General features: G+C 44.2%; 1 protein-coding gene across 1 annotated transcript; it reads left to right on the top strand.

The window, feature by feature from the left end:
- Positions 1–4,521: 4,521 nt before the first annotated feature.
- LOC143925337 (uncharacterized) lies at positions 4,522–22,463 on the top strand. Its single transcript, XM_077449912.1, has 4 exons — positions 4,522–4,907; positions 13,508–13,631; positions 16,447–16,520; positions 21,504–22,463. Exons 1-4 carry the CDS (start codon positions 4,580–4,582, stop codon positions 22,055–22,057), a joined length of 1,080 nt encoding a protein of 359 aa, XP_077306038.1. The 5' UTR covers positions 4,522–4,579; the 3' UTR covers positions 22,058–22,463.
- The last annotated feature ends 773 nt before the right edge of the window (positions 22,464–23,236 follow it).

Here is a 23,236-nt window from a genome sequence, read left to right as displayed (position 1 = left end):
CAACCTGCTTGGTCCACAAAAGTTCTTATAAGGACTGGTAACTTGGTATAGGGTGCTACGGTACATAGGCTTGAGTGCGGTACAGTCTGCTGTTCTGTAAGGACCGCTATCGGTCCACAATAGATAGGGTTGACGTGCACCACTGCTGACCGCTGCCCTATACTGCAGCAGTCCTTCAGCGGTATAGGGACTGACGTACAGTCTGCTAAACACTAATACACAACCTGCTTGGTCCACAAAAGTTCTTATAAGGACTGGTAACTTGGTATAGGGTGCTACGGTACATAGGCTTGAGTGCGGTACAGTCTGCTGTTCTGTAAGGACCGCTATCGGTCCACAATAGATAGGGTTGACGTGCACCACTGCTGACCGCTGCCCTATACTGCAGCAGTCCTTCAGCGGTATAGGGACTGACGTACAGTCTGCTAAACACTAATACACAACCTGCTTGGTCCACAAAAGTTCTTATAAGGACTGGTAACTTGGTATAGGGTGCTACGGTACATAGGCTTGAGTGCGGTACAGTCTGCTGTTCTGTAAGGACCGCTATCGGTCCACAATAGATAGGGTTGACGTGCACCACTGCTGACCGCTGCCCTATACTGCAGCAGTCCTTCAGCGGTATAGGGACTGACGTACAGTCTGCTAAACACTAATACACAACCTGCTTGGTCCACAAAAGTTCTTATAAGGACTGGTAACTTGGTATAGGGTGCTACGGTACATAGGCTTGAGTGCGGTACAGTCTGCTGTTCTGTAAGGACCGCTATCGGTCCACAATAGATAGGGTTGACGTGCACCACTGCTGACCGCTGCCCTATACTGCAGCAGTCCTTCAGCGGTATAGGGACTGACGTACAGTCTGCTAAACACTAATACACAACCTGCTTGGTCCACAAAAGTTCTTATAAGGACTGGTAACTTGGTATAGGGTGCTACGGTACATAGGCTTGAGTGCGGTACAGTCTGCTGTTCTGTAAGGACCGCTATCGGTCCACAATAGATAGGGTTGACGTGCACCACTGCTGACCGCTGCCCTATACTGCAGCAGTCCTTCAGCGGTATAGGGACTGACGTACAGTCTGCTAAACACTAATACACAACCTGCTTGGTCCACAAAAGTTCTTATAAGGACTGGTAACTTGGTATAGGGTGCTACGGTACATAGGCTTGAGTGCGGTACAGTCTGCTGTTCTGTAAGGACCGCTATCGGTCCACAATAGATAGGGTTGACGTGCACCACTGCTGACCGCTGCCCTATACTGCAGCAGTCCTTCAGCGGTATAGGGACTGACGTACAGTCTGCTAAACACTAATACACAACCTGCTTGGTCCACAAAAGTTCTTATAAGGACTGGTAACTTGGTATAGGGTGCTACGGTACATAGGCTTGAGTGCGGTACAGTCTGCTGTTCTGTAAGGACCGCTATCGGTCCACAATAGATAGGGTTGACGTGCACCACTGCTGACCGCTGCCCTATACTGCAGCAGTCCTTCAGCGGTATAGGGACTGACGTACAGTCTGCTAAACACTAATACACAACCTGCTTGGTCCACAAAAGTTCTTATAAGGACTGGTAACTTGGTATAGGGTGCTACGGTACATAGGCTTGAGTGCGGTACAGTCTGCTGTTCTGTAAGGACCGCTATCGGTCCACAATAGATAGGGTTGACGTGCACCACTGCTGACCGCTGCCCTATACTGCAGCAGTCCTTCAGCGGTATAGGGACTGACGTACAGTCTGCTAAACACTAATACACAACCTGCTTGGTCCACAAAAGTTCTTATAAGGACTGGTAACTTGGTATAGGGTGCTACGGTACATAGGCTTGAGTGCGGTACAGTCTGCTGTTCTGTAAGGACCGCTATAGGTCCACAATAGATAGGGTTGACGTGCACCACTGCTGACCGCTGCCCTATACTGCAGCAGTCCTTCAGCGGTATAGGGACTGACGTACAGTCTGCTCACTTCCTTGACCCAAAAAAGCACACCGTACTATATGCCCCTACCCTCCTCTTTGAAGAGGTTGAGCGGTGTCATATTTCTACTGGGGCTGCTTATGATATCCCTGTGCTGTGCTGACTTCCTCCTGGGGGTTCTTATTATGAAGGGATCACACTATCCCTGTGCTGTGCTGACTTCCTCCTGGGGGTTCTTATTATGAGGGGATCACACCATCCCTGTGCTGTGCTGACTTCCTCCTGGGGCTGCTTACGGTGCTGCTGTCAGTGCTGTATGTCACGGTGCTGCTGTCAGCGCTGTATGTCACGGTGCTGCTGTCAGCGCTGTATGTCACGGTGCTGCTGTCAGCGCTGTATGTCACGGTGCTGCTGTCAGCGCTGTATGTCACGGTGCTGCTGTCAGCGCTGTATGTCACGGTGCTGCTGTCAGCGCTGTATGTCACGGTGCTGCTGTCAGCGCTGTATGTCACGGTGCTGCTGTCAGTGCTCTGTATTACGGTGCTGCTGTCAGATGCCTCTATCACGGTGCATGTGTCATTCCGGTATGTCACGCTGCTGGTGATCATCTCCTGCACCCTCTTCTTTGCCTACCCTGGTCCCTGACCTTCCCTCTCCTCCATTGCCTTCATTAGCTCCATAGTCCTGAATTGTTAGAACAATTTCCCAAATAAAATAAAAATGCTTGTAGTTATCGATCCCAAATTCACCTCATACATGTATTATGTCATTGTCCAGATGGTGGGACTACGTTTTACCCCCTAATAATTACCACGTGGCCGCAAATTCGACATGAAGGTTTGCAAAGTTCGCCTCCCATTGAAGTCAATGGGGCCCGCGGCGAACGTTCGGTTTCGCGAACGTTTGGGTCCGTTCGCATTTCGCTTTCGCGAAACGTCCCGTCGGAAGTTCGTCCATCACTAAACGTCTCTTCTCCTCGGCTCAAATACAATACAACACCCTTCTCACTCACTTCTCAGGAATGCACTTTGCCAGTAATCCATCCTCCGGCACAAAATGAATCAGCTGATTGGACTATAAGATTTACTTTGAGCCGACCTTTTGTTTCATTAGATCTTTAACCACTTTCAGACCGGACCAATTTGCTGGTCAAAGACCAGACCACTTTTTGCGATTCAGCACTGCGTCGCTTTAACTGACAATTGCGCGGTCGTGCGGCGTGGCTCCCAAACAAAATTGCCGTCCTTTTTTTCCCACAAATAGAGCTTTCTTTTGGTGGTATTTGATCACCTCTGCGGTTTTTATTTTTTGCGCTATAAACAAAAATAGAGCGACAATTTTGAAAAAAAACGCATTATTTTTTACTTTTTGTTCTAATAAATATCCCCCAAAAATATATAAAAAAACATATTTTTCCCCTCAGTTTAGGCTGATACGTAATCTTCTACATATTTTTGGTAAAAAAAATCGCAATAAGCGATTATTGATTGGTTTGCGCGAAAGTTATAGCGTTTACAAAATAGGGAATAGTTTTATAGCATTTTTATTAATAATTTTTTATTATTTTTTTTTTACTAGTAATGGCGGCGATCAGCGATTTTTATTGTGACTGCGACATTGTGGGGGACACATCGGACATTTTTGACACATTTTTGGGACCATTGTCATTTATACAGCAATCGCTGCTATATAAATGCAGTGATTCCTGTGTAAATGACACTGGCAGTGAAGGGGTTAACCAGTGGGTGGCAGTGTAGGGGTTAAGTGTTCCTAGGGGTGTGTTACTAACTGTGGGGGGGGGGCTGGGCTTTCATTTAATGAACACTGATCTCTGCTCCAATCACATGGAGCAGAGATCAGCGTCACTAGTTGCTAGGCAGAATGGAGAAATGTTGTTTACAACGGCACTTCTCCATTCGGCCGCTCCGTGAGAAGATCGCGGGGATGCCTGCGGCCATTGAGTCCGCGGGTCCCGGCGACTGGACTCAGGGGGGTCCCGACCAGCGCGGGAGCGCGCCGCCGGCGGCGCGCTCCCGATGGCAGGGCGGCAAATTTAAAGGGACGTACATGTACGCCCATTTGCCTGCCCGTGCCATTCTGTCGACGTATATCGTCGTGCGCTGGTCGGCAAGTGGTTAAAGAATTACCGAATCATGTCGAATTCATTCGAATTCATTCGTTATATTTCTTTCGTATTCGTTGTAATTCGTTATTTTTTTTTTATTCGGACATTCATGTGCAAAGTTCGGGCCGAATTTCAATTCTTTAACGAAACGAATTGCGCAAGCCTAGAAAGCAGCTTTGCCTATTTTCGGGGAGGGGGGTGTGGAGGAAGCAGTAAGGTAGAATACCTTTTACCTTTAGAACCACTTTAAATATAATTACACTGACCTGTTAAACGAATTAAAAAATAAATAAAATGAAACAAAAAGAAGGAAGAAGATAAGTTCGTTGTGTTTTCTGAGAAAGAAGGGCTGTGCCGGGAACAAAGAGCTCTTCACAATCTGAGAAATCATTACACCGTAAAAATTTTAAGAGATTTTTTTACATTACACCGTCAGCCCTAAACCAGTAGGAAGCTCTTTAACGTTGTCATAAAAGTCGGTGGAACCTTCACCCTCTGCAGCCAGAAGGAAGACTGAAGGGGAAGAGCCAACCATGGATATGGACAAGCTTAGAGCTGCCATTGATAGTTTTAGCTTTGATAGATGTAAAGGGGGCAACCAGGGCTTCAACCAAATCCTCATCCAGCTGTTTGGGCTGCTGGGCCATGGAAAGTCCTCATTCATTAACACCTGTATATACGTCTGGCAAGATGGTGAATACCAGAACTGGGCAAAGGCGGACGAAGAACTTGGAGGACACCACGGAGGCCATACAACGGAGCGCATCCCACACCGACTCACAAGTAACATTGTGTTGGTGGACAATCGAGGTTTGGGGACAATGAACCCATATGAGACTGGAGAGATCTTCGGCCAGCTTGGTGAGTGTGAGAATAACCCCCCTCCCCCGCCCCCACCGCCGCTTTATTGGACGCCGCAAACCCTGACAACACTGAGGAACGAGGTACTAAAAGAATATAGAGGGAGGTTACATAGATACATAGATGGTCAGGAGGACAATTGTTTATGAGCTTCAACCAAAAGAAAAGAAAAAAGAAAGAAAAAACTTGCATCATCAGAGCCATAAACTTGCACTTGATTCAGAGGTAGGAAAAAAATTAAAAATGTCAATTCATAATCTAATCTAATAATAATTTACTTCACAAAGGGAAAAAAAATCATTTGTAATCCCTGAAGGCAATCAGATACGTCCCGGATCAGTAGTCTGCTGCATTTTTTTATTATTGCTATTAATATTGGGCTATATATTTTTATTTTGTACATTTAGAAACACTTCTTTTTAAGAATTATCGGGTTACTAGAACTGTGAAGAAGCAATTCCCTATACAGAGATTAAATCTCTTGTTTTACTTATTGTACATATAGAAGCTGAAATCTTATATTAGCTTTAGAATACCTTTCTATGTTTTTCTTTTTTTTTTTTTGTTTGTTTTTTTTTAAGTCTGGCTTGTTTTGCTCTTTTTTTTAAGTCTGCCTTGTTTTTCTTATTTTATTTTAAGTCTGGCCTGTTTTTTCTTTTTAACTCTGGCCTGTTTTTTTTTTTTTTTTTTTTTTAAGTCTGGCCTGTTTTTTTTCTTTTTAAGTCTGGTCTGTTTTTTGTTTTGTTTTTTAAGTCTGGCCTGTTTATTTTTTTTTTTAAGTCTGGTCTGTGTTTTGTTTTTTTTAAGTCTGGCCTGTTTATTTTTTTTTAAGTCTGGCCTGTTTTTTTTTTTTTGTTTTTTTTAAGTCTGGCCTTTTTTTTTTTTTTTTTAAAGTCTGGCCTGTTTTTTTTTTTTTTTTAAAGTCTGGCCTGTTTTTTTTTTTTTTTTTAAGTCTGGCCTGTTTTGTTTTTTTTTAAGTCTGGCCTGTTTTTTCTTTTTAAGTCTGGCCTGTTTTGCTTTTTTTAAGTCTGGCCTGTTTTTTTTTTTTTAAAGTCTGGCCTGTTTTTTTTTTTTTTTTAAGTCTGCCTTGTTTTTTCTTTTTTTAAGTCTAGCCTGTTTCTTCATTTTTTTAATCTGTCCCGTTTTTTCTTTTTAAGTCTGGCCTGTTTTTTCATTTTAAGTCTGGCCTGTTTTTTCTTTCTAAGTTTGGCCTGTTTTTTTTTTTTTTTTTTTTTTAAGTCTGGCCTGTTTTTTTTTTTTGTTTTTAAGTCTGGCCTGTTTTTTTAAGTCTGGCCTGTTTTATATATATATTTTTTTTTAAGTCTGGCCTGTTTTTTTTTTTTTTTTAAGTGGCTTTGTTTGCACTGGCTTTAACTTCCTAAGCTCTTGAACCTTTATACTCATAACAGATCAGAGAAATTGTTACATTTACACTGTGTTCCTGTGTATTAAAGTTGTCATTAATTAAAATAAAATAATAAGCATTGCATACATGTTTTTTTTTTTTTTTGGGGGGGGGGGGGGGGGGGTTGTAGCAGCAAGGTTTTCTTTCAGCAATAGTGTTTTGCATTATTGCAATGTATTTTCTTTGTAATTTATAGATTTTTTTTTTAAATTAAATTATAAACACAAAGACATTTTGTTTTTATTTCACACAGTATTAGAATAAAACAAATTGCTCTAAATTCATTATTTTTCTATAATGTATCCCCTAACCCCTAAAATTGAAGTGATATTAAAGTTTTTCTTTTTTTTTGTTACAAATAACAAACATGTTATACTTACCTGCTCCTCCTCCTTTCCTCCTGGCCCCTCCCTGCTGCTAAGTGCCCCCACAGCAGGCAGCTTGCTATGGTGGCACCCCGAGCCAAGCCACATCTTCCTGTGTCCATTCTGACACAGAGCCGTGGCCCAGCCCCACCCCCTTCCCTTCTCATTGTCTCACTGACTTTGATTGACAGCAGCGTGAGCCAATAACGCCCGCTGATGTCTCAGCCAATGAGGCTCAGGCAATGAGGGACAGCCGAGCCTCTCATGCACATTACTGGATAGAGATGGGGCTCAGGTAAGTATTAGGGCAGCTGAGGGGGGTGGGGGGGGGTTTTCTGCCCATATAAGGTTTTTAACCACTTCCCGACCAGTGCACGACAATGTACGTCTACAGAATGGCACGGGCAGGCATATTGGCGTACAGGTACGTCCAATCTTCAATGCCGCCCTGCCATCGGGTGCGCTCCGCCGGCGGCGTGCTCCCACGCTGGTCGGGACCCCCGTGAGTCCGGTCGCGGGACCCCCGGACTCGATCCCCGCGGGCATCCCCTCAATCATCTCACGGAGCGGCCAAATGGAGGAAATGCCTTGTAAACAGCATTTCTCCATTCTGCCTAGCAATTAGTGACGCTGATCTCTGCTCCATGTGATTGGAGCAGAGATCAGTGTTCACTAAATGAAAGCCCAACCCCCCCACAGTTAGTAACACACCCCTAGGAACACTTAACCCCTACACTGCCACCCACTGGTTAACCCCTTCACTGCCAGTGTCATTTACACAGGAACTGCATTTATATAGCAGTGATTGCTGTATAAATGACAATGGTCCCAAAAATGTGTCAAAAATGTCCGATGTGTCCACCGCAATGTCGCAGTCACAATAAAAATCGCTGATCGCCGCCATTACTAGTAAAAAAAAATAATAAAAAATTATTAATAAAAATGCTATAAAACTATCCCTATTTTGTAAACGCTATAACTTTTGCGCAAACCAATAAATAATCGCTTATTGTGATTTTTTTTACCAAAAATATGTAGAAAAATACGTATCGGCCTAAACTGAGGGAAAAAAATGTTTTTTTATATATTTTTGGGGGATATTTATTATAACAAAAAGTAAAAAATAATGTGTTTTTTTCAAAATTGTCGCTCTATTTTTGTTTATAGCGCAAAAAATAAAAACCTCAGGGGTGATCAAATACCACCAAAAGAAAGCTCTATTTGTGGGAAAAAAAGGACGGCAATTTTGTTTGGGAGCCACGTCGCATGACCGCGCAATTGGCAGTTAAAGCGACGCAGTGCCGAATCGCAAAAAGTGGTCTGGTCTTTGACCAGCAAATTGGTCCGGTCTGAAAGTGGTTAAAGCGGAGTTCCGCTTAAAAAAAAAAAATAATTAAAGTCACCAGCTACAAATACTGTAGCTGCTGACTTTTAATAATTGGACACTTTACCTGTCCCAGGGTCCAGCGATGCGGGAGAACGGAGCCCCGCTTGTCTCCCCCTCCTCTCTGCGGCGCCGGCATTGTCACTGTGGGTGCCCGGCTGTGGCTTCACAGCCGGGCACGCACTGCCCATGCGCGTGCCGTGACTGGCCCGGGCAATCATCTGGGACCTGTGACATGTCCCAGATGATTGGCAAGAGGTAGGGGGGAGAGGTGATCTCCCTTCCGGTGCCGCGGTGGAAGTGGGAGCTGGGACCCTCTAAAAAGAGGGTATCTAACCCGCACCCCAAAAAAAGTTACATGCCAAATGTGACATGTCAGGGGGTCACCTTCACTTAAAGCGGAAGTTCAATTTTTGGGTGGAACTCCGCTTTAAGCTCAAAACTATAATCAATATTTATCGAAATTAACAATTTGATAGCAATTTACAATAATTACATAAAAAAACAATCGACATCAAAAGTTATGAACCTAAAGACCCAACGCTCAACCCAATGAATAGTTTACAAACTATATGAGGTGCAGGCATGTACCATTGGGACTACAGGGAGTTTTCCGGTGGGCCGATGGCTCAGTGGGCCGGTTTCAGTGACAAAGTAATGGCTGTGCGGCTCGCCCTCAACTTCACGCAGTGATGTGAGAAAAATACAGAGGAGAATAAGTGAAATAATAAAAGAGGTTAGTGAGGACTCCTTGTGTTATGCTACTTATTAGACATGTGCGATTCGTTTCGTACGAATATCAAATTCGTTACGAATTTCTCAAAGTTCGTACGTTCGGGAGGATCCGAAATACGAATTGCCGTGAGTCCAAATTCTGTAGGGAATACGAACTTTTGTTTACGAATTCCGGATCTCAGCCATTATGCTTATTATGACTTGCAGAAGACTTCTGTGATAGAAGTCAATGTAAGTTGCCTGAAGACATCAGTGAAGGACTTTCCTCCTCTCTGGGCTGCCAAGAAAAGAACAAAATGATACAATGTTTCTTCTTCAATGGGCTGAACTCCCTGTGTAGAAGTTCTCAGTTTAACCATTTAAAGACTAAATCTTTTCTGACACTTGTTGCTTACAAGTAAAAATCCAGTATTTTCTGCTAGAAAATCACTCAGAAGCCCCAAAAATTATATATATATTTTTTAGCAGAGACCCTAGGGAATAAAATAAACACAAGTTAGCCCTTTATCACGGTGCTGGTGTCAGTGCTGTATGTCACGCTGCTGATGTCAGTGCTCTCTATCACGGTGCTGGTGTCAGATCACTCTATCACGGTGCTGGTGTCAGATCACTCTATCACGGTGCTGGTGTCAGATCACTCTATCACGGTGCTGGTGTCAGTGCTTTATGTCACGCTGCTGATGTCAGTGCTCTCTATCACGGTGCTGGTGTCAGATCACTCTATCACGGTGCAGGTGTCATTGCTGTATGTCACGCTGCTGGTGTCAGTGCTGTATGTCACGCTGCTGGTGTCAGTGCTGTATATCACAGTGCTGGTGTCAGTGCTGTATGTCACGCTGCTGATGTCAGTGCTCTCTATCACGGTGCTGGTGTCAGATCACTCTATCACGGTGCTGGTGTCAGATCACTCTATCACGGTGCTGGTGTCAGATCACTCTATCATGGTGCTGGTGTCAGTGCTTTATGTCACGCTGCTGATGTCAGTGCTCTCTATCACGGTGCTGGTGTCAGTGCTTTATGTCATGCTGCTGATGTCAGTGCTCTCTATCACGGTGCTGGTGTCAGATCGCTCTATCACGGTGCAGGTGTCATTGCTGTATGTCACGCTGCTAATGTCACTGCTCCCTAGAGGTCGACCGAAAAAAAAAGGGCTAACTTGCGTTTGAAAGACCTCTGCGCAAATACCGCGTCACATAAAATATTGCAACAACTGCTATTTTATTCCCTGGGGTCTCTGCTAAAAAAATATATATAATTTTTGGGGCTTCTGAGTGATTTTCTAGCAGAAAATACTGGATTTTTACTTGTAAGCAACAAGTGTCAGAAAAGATTTAGTCTTTGAATGGTTAAACTGAGAACTTCTACACGGGGAGTTCAGCCCATTGAAGAAGAAACATTGTATCATTTTGTTCTTTTCTTGGCTGCCCAGAGAGGAGGAAAGTCCTTCACTGATGTCTTCAGGCAACTTACATTGACTTCTATCACAGAAGTCTTCTGCAAGTCATAATAAGCATAATGAGCAATGTTTTTGCCTTTAAATTCATTGTAAAGAACGTTCGTACACGTTAACGACAATTCGTATTTCGTACGAAGCAGAACGGAATTTTGGACACGAATTTACGAATTTTTACGAATCGAAACGGAACAGAAAGAAACAAATTTATTGACGGCGCCCATCTCTACTACTTATGTTTTTTTGCACAATTACCTATAGTTTTATATACTGTTTTTGTGCTTGTTTGCAAAATTAAAGTGGGCCGGTCTGGATGAAGTCCAGGGCCAAATTTTTGTCCCAGTCCAGGCCTGACGAGGGGTGTCTAAAAAGTTTGGTGAACGGTATCAGAAAACAAACAAAACAGAAGATACAAACAAATGACCTTTACTGGCCTTCAAAATAATCGCCATCTTCCACAACACACTCATGGCAACGTTCATAAAGCCTCTGGAAACTTTCAGCAAAGGCCTCTTTAGGTACCGATTGCAGAACTGCTCTCACACATTCTTGGATTGCCGCCATGTCCGCAAAATGTGCGCCTTTCATGAAGGTGGTCAACATTGTCTTGACCTTGGACTTTTGCAGGTGACTCTTTTTGGGTCACGTTGAACGTCATTCCATCAATTGCCACTTGGATTCTGGATGGAACTGGTTGCCCCAAGTCTCATCCCCCCGTGACGATGGTTGGCAGGTTTCCATCTGTTTTGCTGTCTGTCTGTCAGCTGGTGTGTCACAAACCGGGAACAGATCTTACTCAAATCTTTGTAGACGATGATGCGCATCATTCTCTTGGTGATGCCCAATTCCTCCACCATCAATCATAGGAGTCAGTCACCGATCTTGTGCAAGCATTTGCCGCACTCGCTCGATCATGTCTGGGGTTCTGCTTGTCGACGGCAGATCCGAACGTGGCCCATCCTCAGTCGTTTCCTTCCCATTGCGAATGCGCTTCAAGCGGTCGTAAGCACATTTTCTGCGCATGGCTTCCATCCTGTACACTTCCTCCAGCATTTCATGTGTCTCCTTCGCCATTTTTTCCCCCAATTTGTAGCAGAACTTGATGTTCACTCGTTGCTGCATTGCACTGTGACTCTACCTATAGCTACAGTGGCACAGTGGTATAGTGGGTAGCACTCTCACCTTGCAGTAAGAAGGGTCGCTGGTTCGAATCCAAACCATGACACTACCTGCCTGGAGTTTGCATGTTCTCCCTGTGCCTGCGTGGGTTTCCTCCGGGTACTTCAGTTTCCTCCCACAATCCAAAGACATGCAGGAAAGTTAATTGGCTTCTGTTCAAAACTAGTCCTAGTGTATGAATGGGAACCTTGTATTGTGTGCTCCTTGAGGGTAGGCACCAATGTGAGTGTGCAAGAGATAGGGACAATTGTAGACACTCACACTGGATGGACTGGTGTCTTTATTCCACCTTACTAACTATGTAACTATAGTAGGTGAGGTTGAAAAAAGACAAAAGTCCAACCTATGTGTGTGATTATATGTCAGTATTACATTGTATATCATGTACTGTATGTTGTGGTGGTTCAGGTGCTTATCTAATAGTTTCTTGAAACTATCAATGCCCCCCGCTGAGACCACCGCCTGTGGAAGGGAATTCCACATCCTTACCGCAATTAAAGAACCCTCTACGTAGTTTAAGGTTAAAGCTCTTTTCTTCTAATTTTAATGAGTGGCCACGAGTCTTGTTATACTCCCTTCTACGAAAAAGTTTTCTCCCTATTGTGGGGTCACCAGTCCGGTATTTATATATTGTGGGGTCACCAGTCCGGTATTTATATATTGTGGGGTCAACAGTCCAGTGTTTATATATTGTGGGGTCACCAGTCTGGTATTTATATATTGTGGGGTCACCAGTCCGGTATTTATATATTAGGGGGTCCCCGGTCCGGTATTTATATATTGTGGGGTCACCGGTCTGGTATTTATATATTGTGGAGTCACCAGTCCGGTATTTATATATTGTGGGGTCACCGGTCTGGTATTTATATATTGTGGAGTCACCAGTCCGGTATTTATATATTGTGGGGTCACCAGTCCGGTATTTATATATTGTGGGGTCACCAGTCTGGTATTTGTATATTGTGGGGTCACCAGTCCGGTATTTGTATATTGTGGGGTCACCAGTCCGGTATTTATATAATGAAATCATATCCCCTCTCAGGCGTTTCTTCTCCAGAGAGAATAAGTTCAGAGCTCACAACCTTTCCTCATAACTAATATCCTCCAGACCCTTTATTAGCTTTGTTGCCCTTCTTTGTAGTCGCTCCATTTCCAGTACATCCTTCCTGAGGACTGGTGCCCAGAACTGGACAGTATACTCCAGGTGCGGCTGGACCAGAGTCTTGTAGAGGGGAGAATTATCCTTTTATCTCTGGAGTTGATCCCCTTTTTAATGCCAATATTCTGTTTGCTTTGTTAGCAGCAGCTTGGCATTGCTGAGCCTATCATCTACTAGGACCCCTAGGTCCTTCTCCATCCTAGATCCCCCCCAGAGGTTCTCCCCCCCAGTCTATAGATTTCATTCATATTTTTGCCACTCATATGCATTATTTTACATTTTTCTACATTGAACCTCATTTGCCATGTAGTTGCCCCTCCCCCCATTCATTTGTTCAGATCTTCTTGGAAGGTTTCCCCATCCTGCAGAGAAGTTATTGTCCTGCTTAGCTTAGTATCTGTCAGCAGCCTAACACTGGCTGTGTTTGGCTGGTCACAGCGTGTACACCCTGATGGTCACGTGTACTCCACACTAGGTGGTGCTTCTCAACGTGTCCCTGGATGCATGTGCGTGGACCTGACCCACGTTGCCATTGAGATATCGGACCATTCACCCAACTTTTTAGACACCCCTCGTATATTGAGGAAATAGAACAACCAATCAAAGACAAGTGGTCCAACATAAGAGAACCGGTGTCCTGAGTCATCTAATTACAACTGAAGGAAAAAATAAATAAATATTTGATTCAATGAAAAAATCCATAGTCACCTGTTCCACTGAAGTCAGAGGATAGAGGTATGGAAATAGAGCGTCATCATGAGGAAATGTGCTGGGGACAGTCATGGTCCATGCATGCGCTCATTACATTCAGGAAAAGGTTTCATCACTGAATTGATGAAGGTCAATTGGAACGATGGCCAAGCTCAGAGATCTTTATATCTCACTGTTAAAATTCAATTCGATTTATTTTTATTTTTCAGGTAATTTGCTTCCCCTGGGAAAACAAGTGGAATGGAGTCGAGGATTTGGTCTTGTAGACAGGATCGTAAAATCTGAGAAAATTGTAAAAACCTCAGATTTTATTACACCGGTCTTGGTGCACAGGTAAGGATCACAAAGGTTTTTTTTTTTATGGCCAGGAGTTCGCTTCAGGAGAGGTTCAAAAAGATACTGTATTTCTTAAAGTTTCTTGGAAATTGGGGACAGAGGCAGGTTTGGAAGATCCCCTGAATTCTGGGAGAGTTCCAGATTATTTGGAAATACGGAAAATGTCCGATCGGACCACGTTGTCGGATAATCCGACCGTGTGTGGGCTCCATCGGACTGTTTCCGTCGGAATATCCGACTGGCAAAGTTTTAGAGCTGGGCTATAAAATTTTCCGACAACATGGTCCGATCGGACTTTGTCCGAGCGTTTGTAGAGAATTCCGATCGGACAAAGTGCCACGCATGCGCAGATCAAATTCCTAGACCAAAGCTATTGGCTACTAGCCTGAACATAGTCCCGTCATCACGAACGGCAACTTTGTCCGACCGTGTGTATGCAACAGTTTCGGACAAAATCTGTCGGACAAAATCCTAAGGATTTTGTTGTCAGAATGTCCGACCCGTGTGTACAAGGGCTGATAGTACTAAGCAGCTTTTTGTGTCACCAGTTTAGCTCTCGCCCCCGTACACCCCTATGGACCGAGTGTACATTTCTGCCACGAGCCTGTTAATTTGTGATAATAGAATTGCAAAGGAATACATATATATCATGTTTTCTTAAAAAGCAAAAAATGAATAGCTATGGGAAGAAGGGGGAAAAAGGATTTAATCAGAGCTGATTAGGATTAACTAAAGGAGCTGATTGGTTCCCGCTGTGTCCAATCACAGTGGGAGCGGAGCTCCATTGAAGCATGCACATGCCCCCTTATACCGCATGCACGAAATCACGTAAAAGGTATGTGATTTTGTGCAGCCAGTAGTATATGTACAGTAAACGGTCTGGAAGCGGTTAAAAAATTAGAAAAAAAATTTGGAAAAAAAGGTGAGGTTGCTTTAAAGTCACCCTATCAGGTTAGGAAAATGCACATGAAATATATGTATACTGAAAAGTGATATTTTGCCATATTAATATGGCCAATAGAAGGTCATGTCATAAACGTATTTTAATTTGCATGATTAATCTGCTCCACTTTCATGGACTGCATGATCAGTAGATGAATGTTGTAAGGTTTAGTTTTATCAGAAACTATGAAATCAGACCAAGACAGAAGTGCAATAAAATCACACTTGTTTATTAATAAAAGTAAAAAGAACAAATGTAGTCAAAACATAGCCAAAGTTCAGTAACCGGGATGGATAGTCAACCAAGCCAGAAGTCAGAGATCAATGTAGTTGAACAGCAAGCAGGATCTGGAGCCAGAAGGGATGTCAGAAAAGACAGTTTTTAAACAGGAACACAGGAAATAGTCTCTTGTGATGTTGACCAAGGTGAAGGCAGAGATCCTCTGGACTGGACAGCTGGAGTAGGCAGGACTAACAAGCAGGATCATCAACAGCTGAGTAACTGTGGAGAGAGATGGGAGCTGCAATTAGCCGACAGCTGAGCAGCCAACTCAAAGAAGGAAGGGCTGAGCCCAGCCCTGATAAGTTTACGTGGCTGGAGGGGCAGTAAAAATAGGTGACGGAACCACATTTTGTGCATCCAGGTGGATTATACATTACCTGCCCGCAAGAATGTGTTTCCAGCGCGATCCCAGTGTTACCAGCACTGGTTCTCGGCGACAGGGGAACCCCTTACACTGAAAAAAACGGCGTTTCCCCCCAAAATTCATACCAGACCATCATCCGAGCATGCAGCCTGGCCAGTCAGGAAAGAGGTGGGGACGAGTGAGCACACCCCTGAACCATACCAGGCCACATGCCCTCAGCATGGGGGGTGGGTGCTTTGGGGAAGGGGGCGCCCTGCGGCACTCCCACCCCAAAGCACCATGTCCCCAAGTTGATGAGGACAAGGGCCTCTTCCCGACAACCCTGGCCTTTGGTTGTCAGAGTCTGCGGACGGGGGGCTTATCAGAATCCAGGAGCCACTTTTAATAAGATCCCGGCTCACCACCCTATGTGAATGAGTATGGGGTACATGGTACCACTACCCATTCACCTGGGGAAAAAAAGCGTCAATAAAAAAACACTCTAGACAGGTTTTTAAAGTAATTTATTAGGCAGCTCCGGGGGTCTCTTCTGACTTCAAGGGTCTCTTCCAACTCCTCCTCTTTCTCCGGCCTCTTCCCTCACTCTCCGGTTCTTCTTCCCGACTCCTCCGTTATCTTCTGCTCTTTTGCCGCTTTTTTTCTAGCGTTGGCCCGGTCTTTTCCCTCGTCTTCTTCCCTGTTCTCTTCTTCGGATGTTGACACAACGCTCTCTCCCGCTGTAATGCCGTGTGTAAGGAACGCAACAACTTATATAGACATGGGGCATAGTCACCTGGTAACCCAGCATCTCATGATGTCACGGTCCCGGGCATGCTGGGACTGTGACATCATACAGGGTGGGGTCACCAGGTGACATCACCAGGTGGCCATGCCCCATGCCTATATACGTCGTTGCGCACCTCGCGCGCGGCATTACAGCGGGAGGAGAAGCAATCCTATTGGCCTAGGAGGAGGAAGGAAGAGACATCATGCAGGGGAAGCCGAGGAAGGAGGATGCAGTGTGAAGTCACTGCCCAGAGGAAGCATGCCCCATAGATGGGGTTAGCTCTCGGCTGGGGGGGGGGTGGGGGAGACCCAACTGACTGGGGGGTGCAGGAGACCAACTGACTGGGGGGTGTGACTGTTGACGGATTGCCCCCCCAAAAAAATACCACCAGCCACCACTGCCTTAAGCATTATATGTAAAAAATAATAACTGTTCTCTCTTTCCCTTCTTATTTTAGTGTGAAGAAAACCATTCTTCCTGAGGAAAAAGCGGATCTGAAGGCTTTGCTTCATACAGCAAAAGATTTGACCGGTAAATAAAACTTCCCATTGATATATTTTATATACAGTTTTTACTGTACAGTGGGGATCGAAAGTTTGGGCACCCTAGGTAAAAATGTGTATTAATGTGCATAACGAAGCCAAGGAAAGATGGAAAAATCTCCAAATGGCATCAAATTACAGATTAGACATTCTTATAATATGTCAAAAAAAGTTAGATTTTATTTCCATCATTTACACTTTCAAAATTACAGAAAACAAAAAAATGGCGTCTGTAAAAGTTTGGGCACCCTGCAGAGTTAACATCTTGTACTGCCTCCTTTGGCGAGTATCACAGCTTGTAAATGCTTTTTTGTAGCCAGCCAAGAGTCTTTCAATCCTTGTTTGAGGTATCTTTGCCCATTCTTCCTTACAAAAGTGTTCCAGTTCTTTGAGATTTCTGGGCTGTCTGTCACGAACTGCTCTTTTAAGGTCTATACATAGATTTTCAATAATGTTGAGGTCAGGAGATTGTGAAGACCATGGCAAAACCTTCAGTTTACGCCTCTTGATGTAATCCCCCGTGGATTTTGAGGTGTGTTTAGGATCATTATCCATTTGTAGAAGCCATCCTCTCTTTAACTTCAGCTTTTTCACAGATGGCATCAAGTTACCATCCAAAATTTGCTGAAATTTTATTGAATCCATTTTTCCTTCTACTTGTGAAATGTTCCCTGTGCCACTGGCTGCAATACAACCCCGAAGGAAAAAAAGGGGGGAAATCTGCGCTACAGTGTATTACCAGAAAATAATTAAATTATTATAAATAGTTGATGCAGCAATTCTATTACATACCAAAAGTGATATACGTGTAAAGACAAAAAAAAAAAAAAAAGGAGGGAGAACTGCGCAATCCCCAATACTTCTATTGGGATATAAGCTACCCAGAAAGAACTTCATAAAGCTTGGATCTGGGAGCTACATGTGACAAAATATATGTGTATAACCTACAAAACATATACAATGACCCTTATAAACTCTAAACAAAATACGTGATGCTAGGTGTTGTGATACCAAGCATTCAAAAAAGGAAACATGTGAAATTGAAACCAATATAGCTATACATAGTGAAAAAATTAAAACAACATAAATGTGTCAATATTAAAAAGTCCTTTATAAGTCCAAAGTGAAAACATCACGTGTTGATGAAGGAGGTCCAATCCAAACCCTGTGAGTTGGCGTGAGACCAGTCACGGTGTACCTCGACCAAACAGATAACTCTAGCCCCTTACCAGATGCCCCAGTAAGGAGCGCTCATCAGGTCAGAAGATAGATCAATCTTAAGCGATCCCAATGGAACTCTCTACCGTAGACCAAATTAGGGGATACGCCAGCCTTGAATCGTCCAAACCAAGGGGGAACACTTATGAAGCGGGACTCCTCTCAGCTCTCCCAGAAATGACGTCTGACGTCTCCCAGAAATGACGTGAGGAAGAGACGTCATTTCTGGGAGAGCTGAGAGGAGTCCCACTTCATAAGTGTTCCCCCTTGGTTTGGACGATTCAAGGCTGGCGTATCCCCTAATTTGGTCTACGGTAGAGAGTTCCATTGGGATCGCTTAGGATTGATCTATCTTCTGACCTGATGAGCGCTCCTTACTGGGGCATCTGGTAAGGGGCTAGGGTTATCTGTTTGGTGGAGGTACACTGTGTCTGGTCTCACGCCAACTCATAGGGTTTGGATTGGACCTCCTTCATCAACACGTGATGTTTTCACTTTGGATTTATAAAGGACTTTTTAATATTGACACATTTATGTTGTTTTAATTTTTTCACTATGTATAGCTATATTGGTTTCAATTTCACATGTTTCCTTTTTTGAATGCTTGGTATCACAACACCTAGCATCACGTATTTTGTTTAGAGTTTATAAGGGTCATTGTATATGTTTTGTAGGTTATACACATATATTTTGTCACATGTAGCTCCCAGATCCAAGCTTTATGAAGTTCTTTCTGGGTAGCTTATATCCCAATAGAAGTATTGGGGATTGCGCAGTTCTCCCTCCAATACAACCCCAAAGCATGATTGATCCACCCCCATGCTTAACAGTTGGACAGAGGTTCTTTTCATTAAATTCTGTGCCCTTTCTTCTCCAAACCTACCTTTGCTCATTCCGGCCAAAAAGTTCTATTTTAACCTCATCGGTCCACAGAACTTGTTTCCAAAATGCCTCAGGCTTGTCTATATGTTCATTTGCAAAGTTCAAACGCAGATTTTTGTGGTGAGGATGTAGAAGAGGTTTTCTTCTGATGACTCTTCCATGAAGACCATATTTGTACAAGTATCTCTTTATAGTGGAATAGTGGACCACAACTCCAGTGTCTGCCAGATCTTTCTGGAAGGATCGTGCAGTCAAACGTGGGTTTTGAATTGCTTTTCTCACAATCCTGCGAGCTGTTCTGTCTGATATTTTTCTTGGTCTTCCAGATCTTGCTTTAACTTCCACTGTTCCTGATGACTGCCATTTCTTAATTACATTCCGAACAGAGGATATTGACATCTGAAAACACTTTGCTATCTTTTTATAGCCTTCTCCAGCTTTGTGAGCATCAACTATTTTCAGTTTCAGTTTTCTAGACAACTGCTTAGAAGAACCCATGGTGCTGATTGTTGGGGTAAGGTCAGATGAGTCTGGCCATTTAAAACCTTTGAGATTGACATCACCTGGTCCTCCCAGACGATGATTGAGAACAATCCATGACACTGGCAGGTCTCAGCTTTGCAAAGGGCGCAGTGTATGCTATAAATTTTGCAGGGTGCCCAAACTTTTGCAGACACCATTTTTTTGTTTTCTGTAATTTCGAAAGTGTAAATGATGGAAATAAAATCTAACTTTTTTTGACATATTATAAGAATGTCTAATCTGTAATTTAATGCCATTTGGAGATCTTTCCATCTTTCCTTGGCTTCGTTATGCACATTAATACACGTTTTTTCCTGGGGTGCCCAAACTTTCGATCCCTACTGTATATCACTATAACAGCTACAGTCTGCCAACTGCTTTTTTAGTCAAAGTATGTTTCTAAACGTAAACAGTACAATATTGAACTAGCTGATATTGAGCCAGACAAAATGCGTTGGTTCCATATTCTATCCAGGCCATTGCGTGTTACATGCTGTTTTCCTGTTAGATTTTTCATGACATGCTTTTTATCTCTGCTTATGATTGATGGTCTGGTCATTAAGGGGGTAAAACCTTCCGGAGTGGTGAATGTATGCCCAGCATGGTTCATCTTCCAATTAGACCCCTTTCACACTGGGGCGTTTTCAGGTGCTTTTGGGCTAAAAATACTGCCTGAAAAACGCCTCTCTGCAGCCCCAGTTTGAGAGCCCGAGTGCTTTCACACTGGGGCGGTGCTCTTTGCGGACGTTAGAAAAAGTCCAGCAAGCAGCATCTTTCGGGCGGTGGAGGAGTGTGTATAAACCCCTCCTCCACTGCCCCTGCCATTGGAATCAGTGGGCATCGCCGCCGAAGCACCTGCAAAGCCTAAGGCTACTTTCACACAGGGGCAAGGGGGCCTTCATTTTAGTGTCGCTTTACCGCTGTTATAGTGGCGCTTTTCGGGCACTTTTAACCCCTGCTAGTGGCCAAATAAGGGGTTAAAAGTGCACCCAGGCACCGCTCCATTGTGAAACCACTTGGGCTCTCACACTGGAGCTGCAGGGGGGGGGGGAGGTCTTTTTCAGACACTTTACAGGTGCTATTTCTAGTCCAAACGCATCTATAGATCTTGCTTTGTGCACTGGTGGACAGTCATATTGGAACAGGAAGGGGTCATCCCAAAACTGTTACCAGAAAGTTGGTAGCATGAAATTGTCCAAAATGTCTTGGTATGCTGACGCCTTAAGAGTTCCCTTCACTGGAACTAAGGGGCCAAGAAAAACAACCCCACACCATAATCCCCCCTCCACCAAATGATTTAGACAAGTGCACAAAGCAAGGTCCATAAAGACATGGATGAGCAAATTTAAGGTGAAGGAACATGACTGGCCTGCACAGAGTCCTGACTTCAATAGAAGAATAATTGTGTTGAATTAGAGTGGAGACTGTGAGCCAGACCTTCTTGTCAACATCAATGCCTGACCTCACAAATGCTCTTCTGGTAAGAATGGTCAAACATCTCCATAGACACCCTCCTAAACCTTGTGGACGGCCTTCCCAGAAGAGTTGAAGCTGTTATAGCTGCAAACGGCGGAGCCAACTCAATATTGAACTCTACGGGACTAAGCCCTTGAACACACGGTCGGAATATCCGACGGAAAATCTGTGTTCTCGGATAATCCGACCGTGTGTGGGCTCCATCGGACTGTTTCCATTGAAATATCCGTGTTGTCGGATAATCCGACCGTGTGTGGGCTCCATCGAACTGTTTCCATCGGAATATCCCTGTTGTCGGATAATCCGACCGTGTGTGGGCTCCATCGGACTGTTTCTATCGGAATATCCGACGGACCAAGTTTTCCAGCTTGGCTATAAAACTATCCGACAGCATGATCCGATCGGACCTCGTCCGATCATGTGTAGAGAATTCCGATCGGACAAAGTGCCACGCATGCTCAGATCAAATTCCGAGACCAAAGCTATTGGCTACTAGCCTGAACGTAGTCCCGTCCTAAAGAAATAACGTCATCACGTTCTGAACGATTGGATTTTCCGACAACTTTGTTCGACCGTGTGTATGCAACAGTTTCGGACAAAATCCGACGGATTTGGTTGTCAGAATGTCCGACCCGTGTGTACAAGGGCTTAGAAAGGGATGTCATTAAAGTTCATGTGTGTGTCCGTCGGACAAAATCCGACAGATTTGGTTGTCGGAAAGTCCGACCCGTGTGTACAAGGGCTTAGACTGGCATTAGAATGCCATTAAAGTTCATGTGTGTGTAAAGGCAGGCGTCCTAATACTTTTGGTAATACAGTGTATAATAGAGACTCTTCTACATTTAACTATTATACTCTTTCTTTGTCTTTCCAGGGGTTTTTCCTATTGTGATTCTCACCCACAGAACATTTGGGAATCTGGTAACTGTTGAGTCCACTTTCAAAGAAATGGGCGTTGAAAGGATCTTTTCATTTGAGAATTACACTCGAGAAGACCATTTCAAAACCAGAGGAAGACACGAGGAAGTGCTGAGTTTCCTACAGGAAGTAATCAAGGATGCCAAATTCCGAGTGGAACATCAGACCCGGGATCCGGTGAAAGAGATGCAAGAACGGAAACAGTTTGTTGTGCGCTATGTTCATGAGCGGGAGAAGAAGATGGAACTGGAACATTTGGAAAGAAAGAAAGCCTTAGAGCAAGCAATACGGAAGAAAGAGTTACAAAAACAGGAAGAAGAGCTGGAAAGAGAGAGACAGAGGAGAAGACAAGCTCAGGAGGACGAGGAGCGCAGACTAAGGGAATCCATTGAGAGGCAGAGATTAGTCGATCAAGCCAGATATGAAGAGGAGCTCCGAGCTCAAGAAGAGGCCGTTACCAAAAAAAACAAGAAACGCTCCGGTATTTTTGGCTGGAGGAAAAAGAAATAAGGAAATAAAAGGCGAGGGTCTAGTATGGTGTAGGATCCTCCCAAAATACATTACAGACCCCTACCCAGGCATGCAGCATAGCTAGCCAGGAAAGGGGCATCAAGCATGTTACCCCTCTCCGAAACCATACTAGACCACATGCCCTCAACACTGGGAGGGGGTACCCTGCAAGATGGGGGCAAAATCTCCTCTCACTGCATACCAACCCGTCCCCATGTTGAGAGGGACCTCCTTCTCACATTCCTGACCCAGTGAATATGAGGGTCTGCCAAAATGGGCTTATTAAAATGTAGTTTATCCCCTTACCGCCGAGCATACGCAGATCTGCGTACTCGGCTTCCGGGGGGTATACCGGGATGATGCCCCCGCACCTGCAGGCATCATCCCGGTACCGTTTTTTTCAGCAGGCGATTGGCTATCCAGCCATAACAACCGATGCGGCTAAAAGCCGCTCAGCTGTTATGCCGGAGAAGCGGGAGGGGACGTCCTCCCCTCCCGCCGCCTCCAGCCGATATAACCAGTGCTGCCGCTCGATCGGGAGCACCGATCTGCTGGGGAGGAACTGGAATGACGCCGTAATCGGCTTCGTTCCAGTTTCCTCATAGTAAACACGGAAGTGACGTCATGACGTCACTTCCCGTTTACTCGGCTGCCAATGGCGCTGGTTTTAAAAAGATATACGGTATTCAGAATCGCCGTTTTCGGCGATCTGAATACATTGAAGTGTAAAGGAGGGGTGGGGGGTCTTTTAGACCTCCGATCCCTCCATAAAGAGTACCTGTCACCTCCTATTACTGTCACAAAGGATGTTTACATTCCTTGTGACAGCAATAAAAGTGATCAAATTTTTTATTTTTTATTTTTTAAAACAATTTAGTCATTTTAAAATAAATAAAAAAAAACAAAAAAAATTTAAAGCGCCCGCCGTGCCCGCGAGCTCGCGAAGCAAAGGAAACGCATACGGAAGTCGCACCCGCGTATGTAAACGGTGTTCAACTCACACATGTGAGGTATCGCCGCGATCGTCAGAGCGAGAGCAATAATTCTAGCACTAGACCTCCTCTGTAACGCTAACCTGGTAACCGTAAAAAAAAATTTAAAGCGTCGCCTTTTGAGATTTTTAGGTACCGTACTTCATCAATCCACAAGTGCGTGTGATTATAAAGTGTGTCATGTTTG

The sequence above is a fragment of the Lithobates pipiens genome, unplaced genomic scaffold (genome assembly GCF_037356315.1).
Source record: "Lithobates pipiens isolate NorthernLeopardFrog02 unplaced genomic scaffold, aLitPip1_a1.2 Scaffold_22, whole genome shotgun sequence".
In the NCBI taxonomy this organism is placed as follows: Eukaryota; Metazoa; Chordata; class Amphibia; order Anura; family Ranidae; genus Lithobates; species Lithobates pipiens.
The sequence above is the reverse complement of the archived record's forward strand: the minus strand, read 5'-3'. Positions and strand labels throughout refer to the sequence as shown.

Excerpts from the sequence above, each read along its gene's own strand:
- LOC143925337 (XM_077449912.1), top strand. The coding sequence starts at position 4,580 with ATGGATATGGACAAGCTTAGAGCTGCCATTGATAGTTTTAGCTTTGAT. Across the intron at positions 13,632-16,446 it reads ACACCGGTCTTGGTGCACAG|TGTGAAGAAAACCATTCTTC; the intron begins GTAAGGATCACA and ends TTCTTATTTTAG. Across the intron at positions 16,521-21,503 it reads TACAGCAAAAGATTTGACCG|GGGTTTTTCCTATTGTGATT; the intron begins GTAAATAAAACT and ends TTGTCTTTCCAG.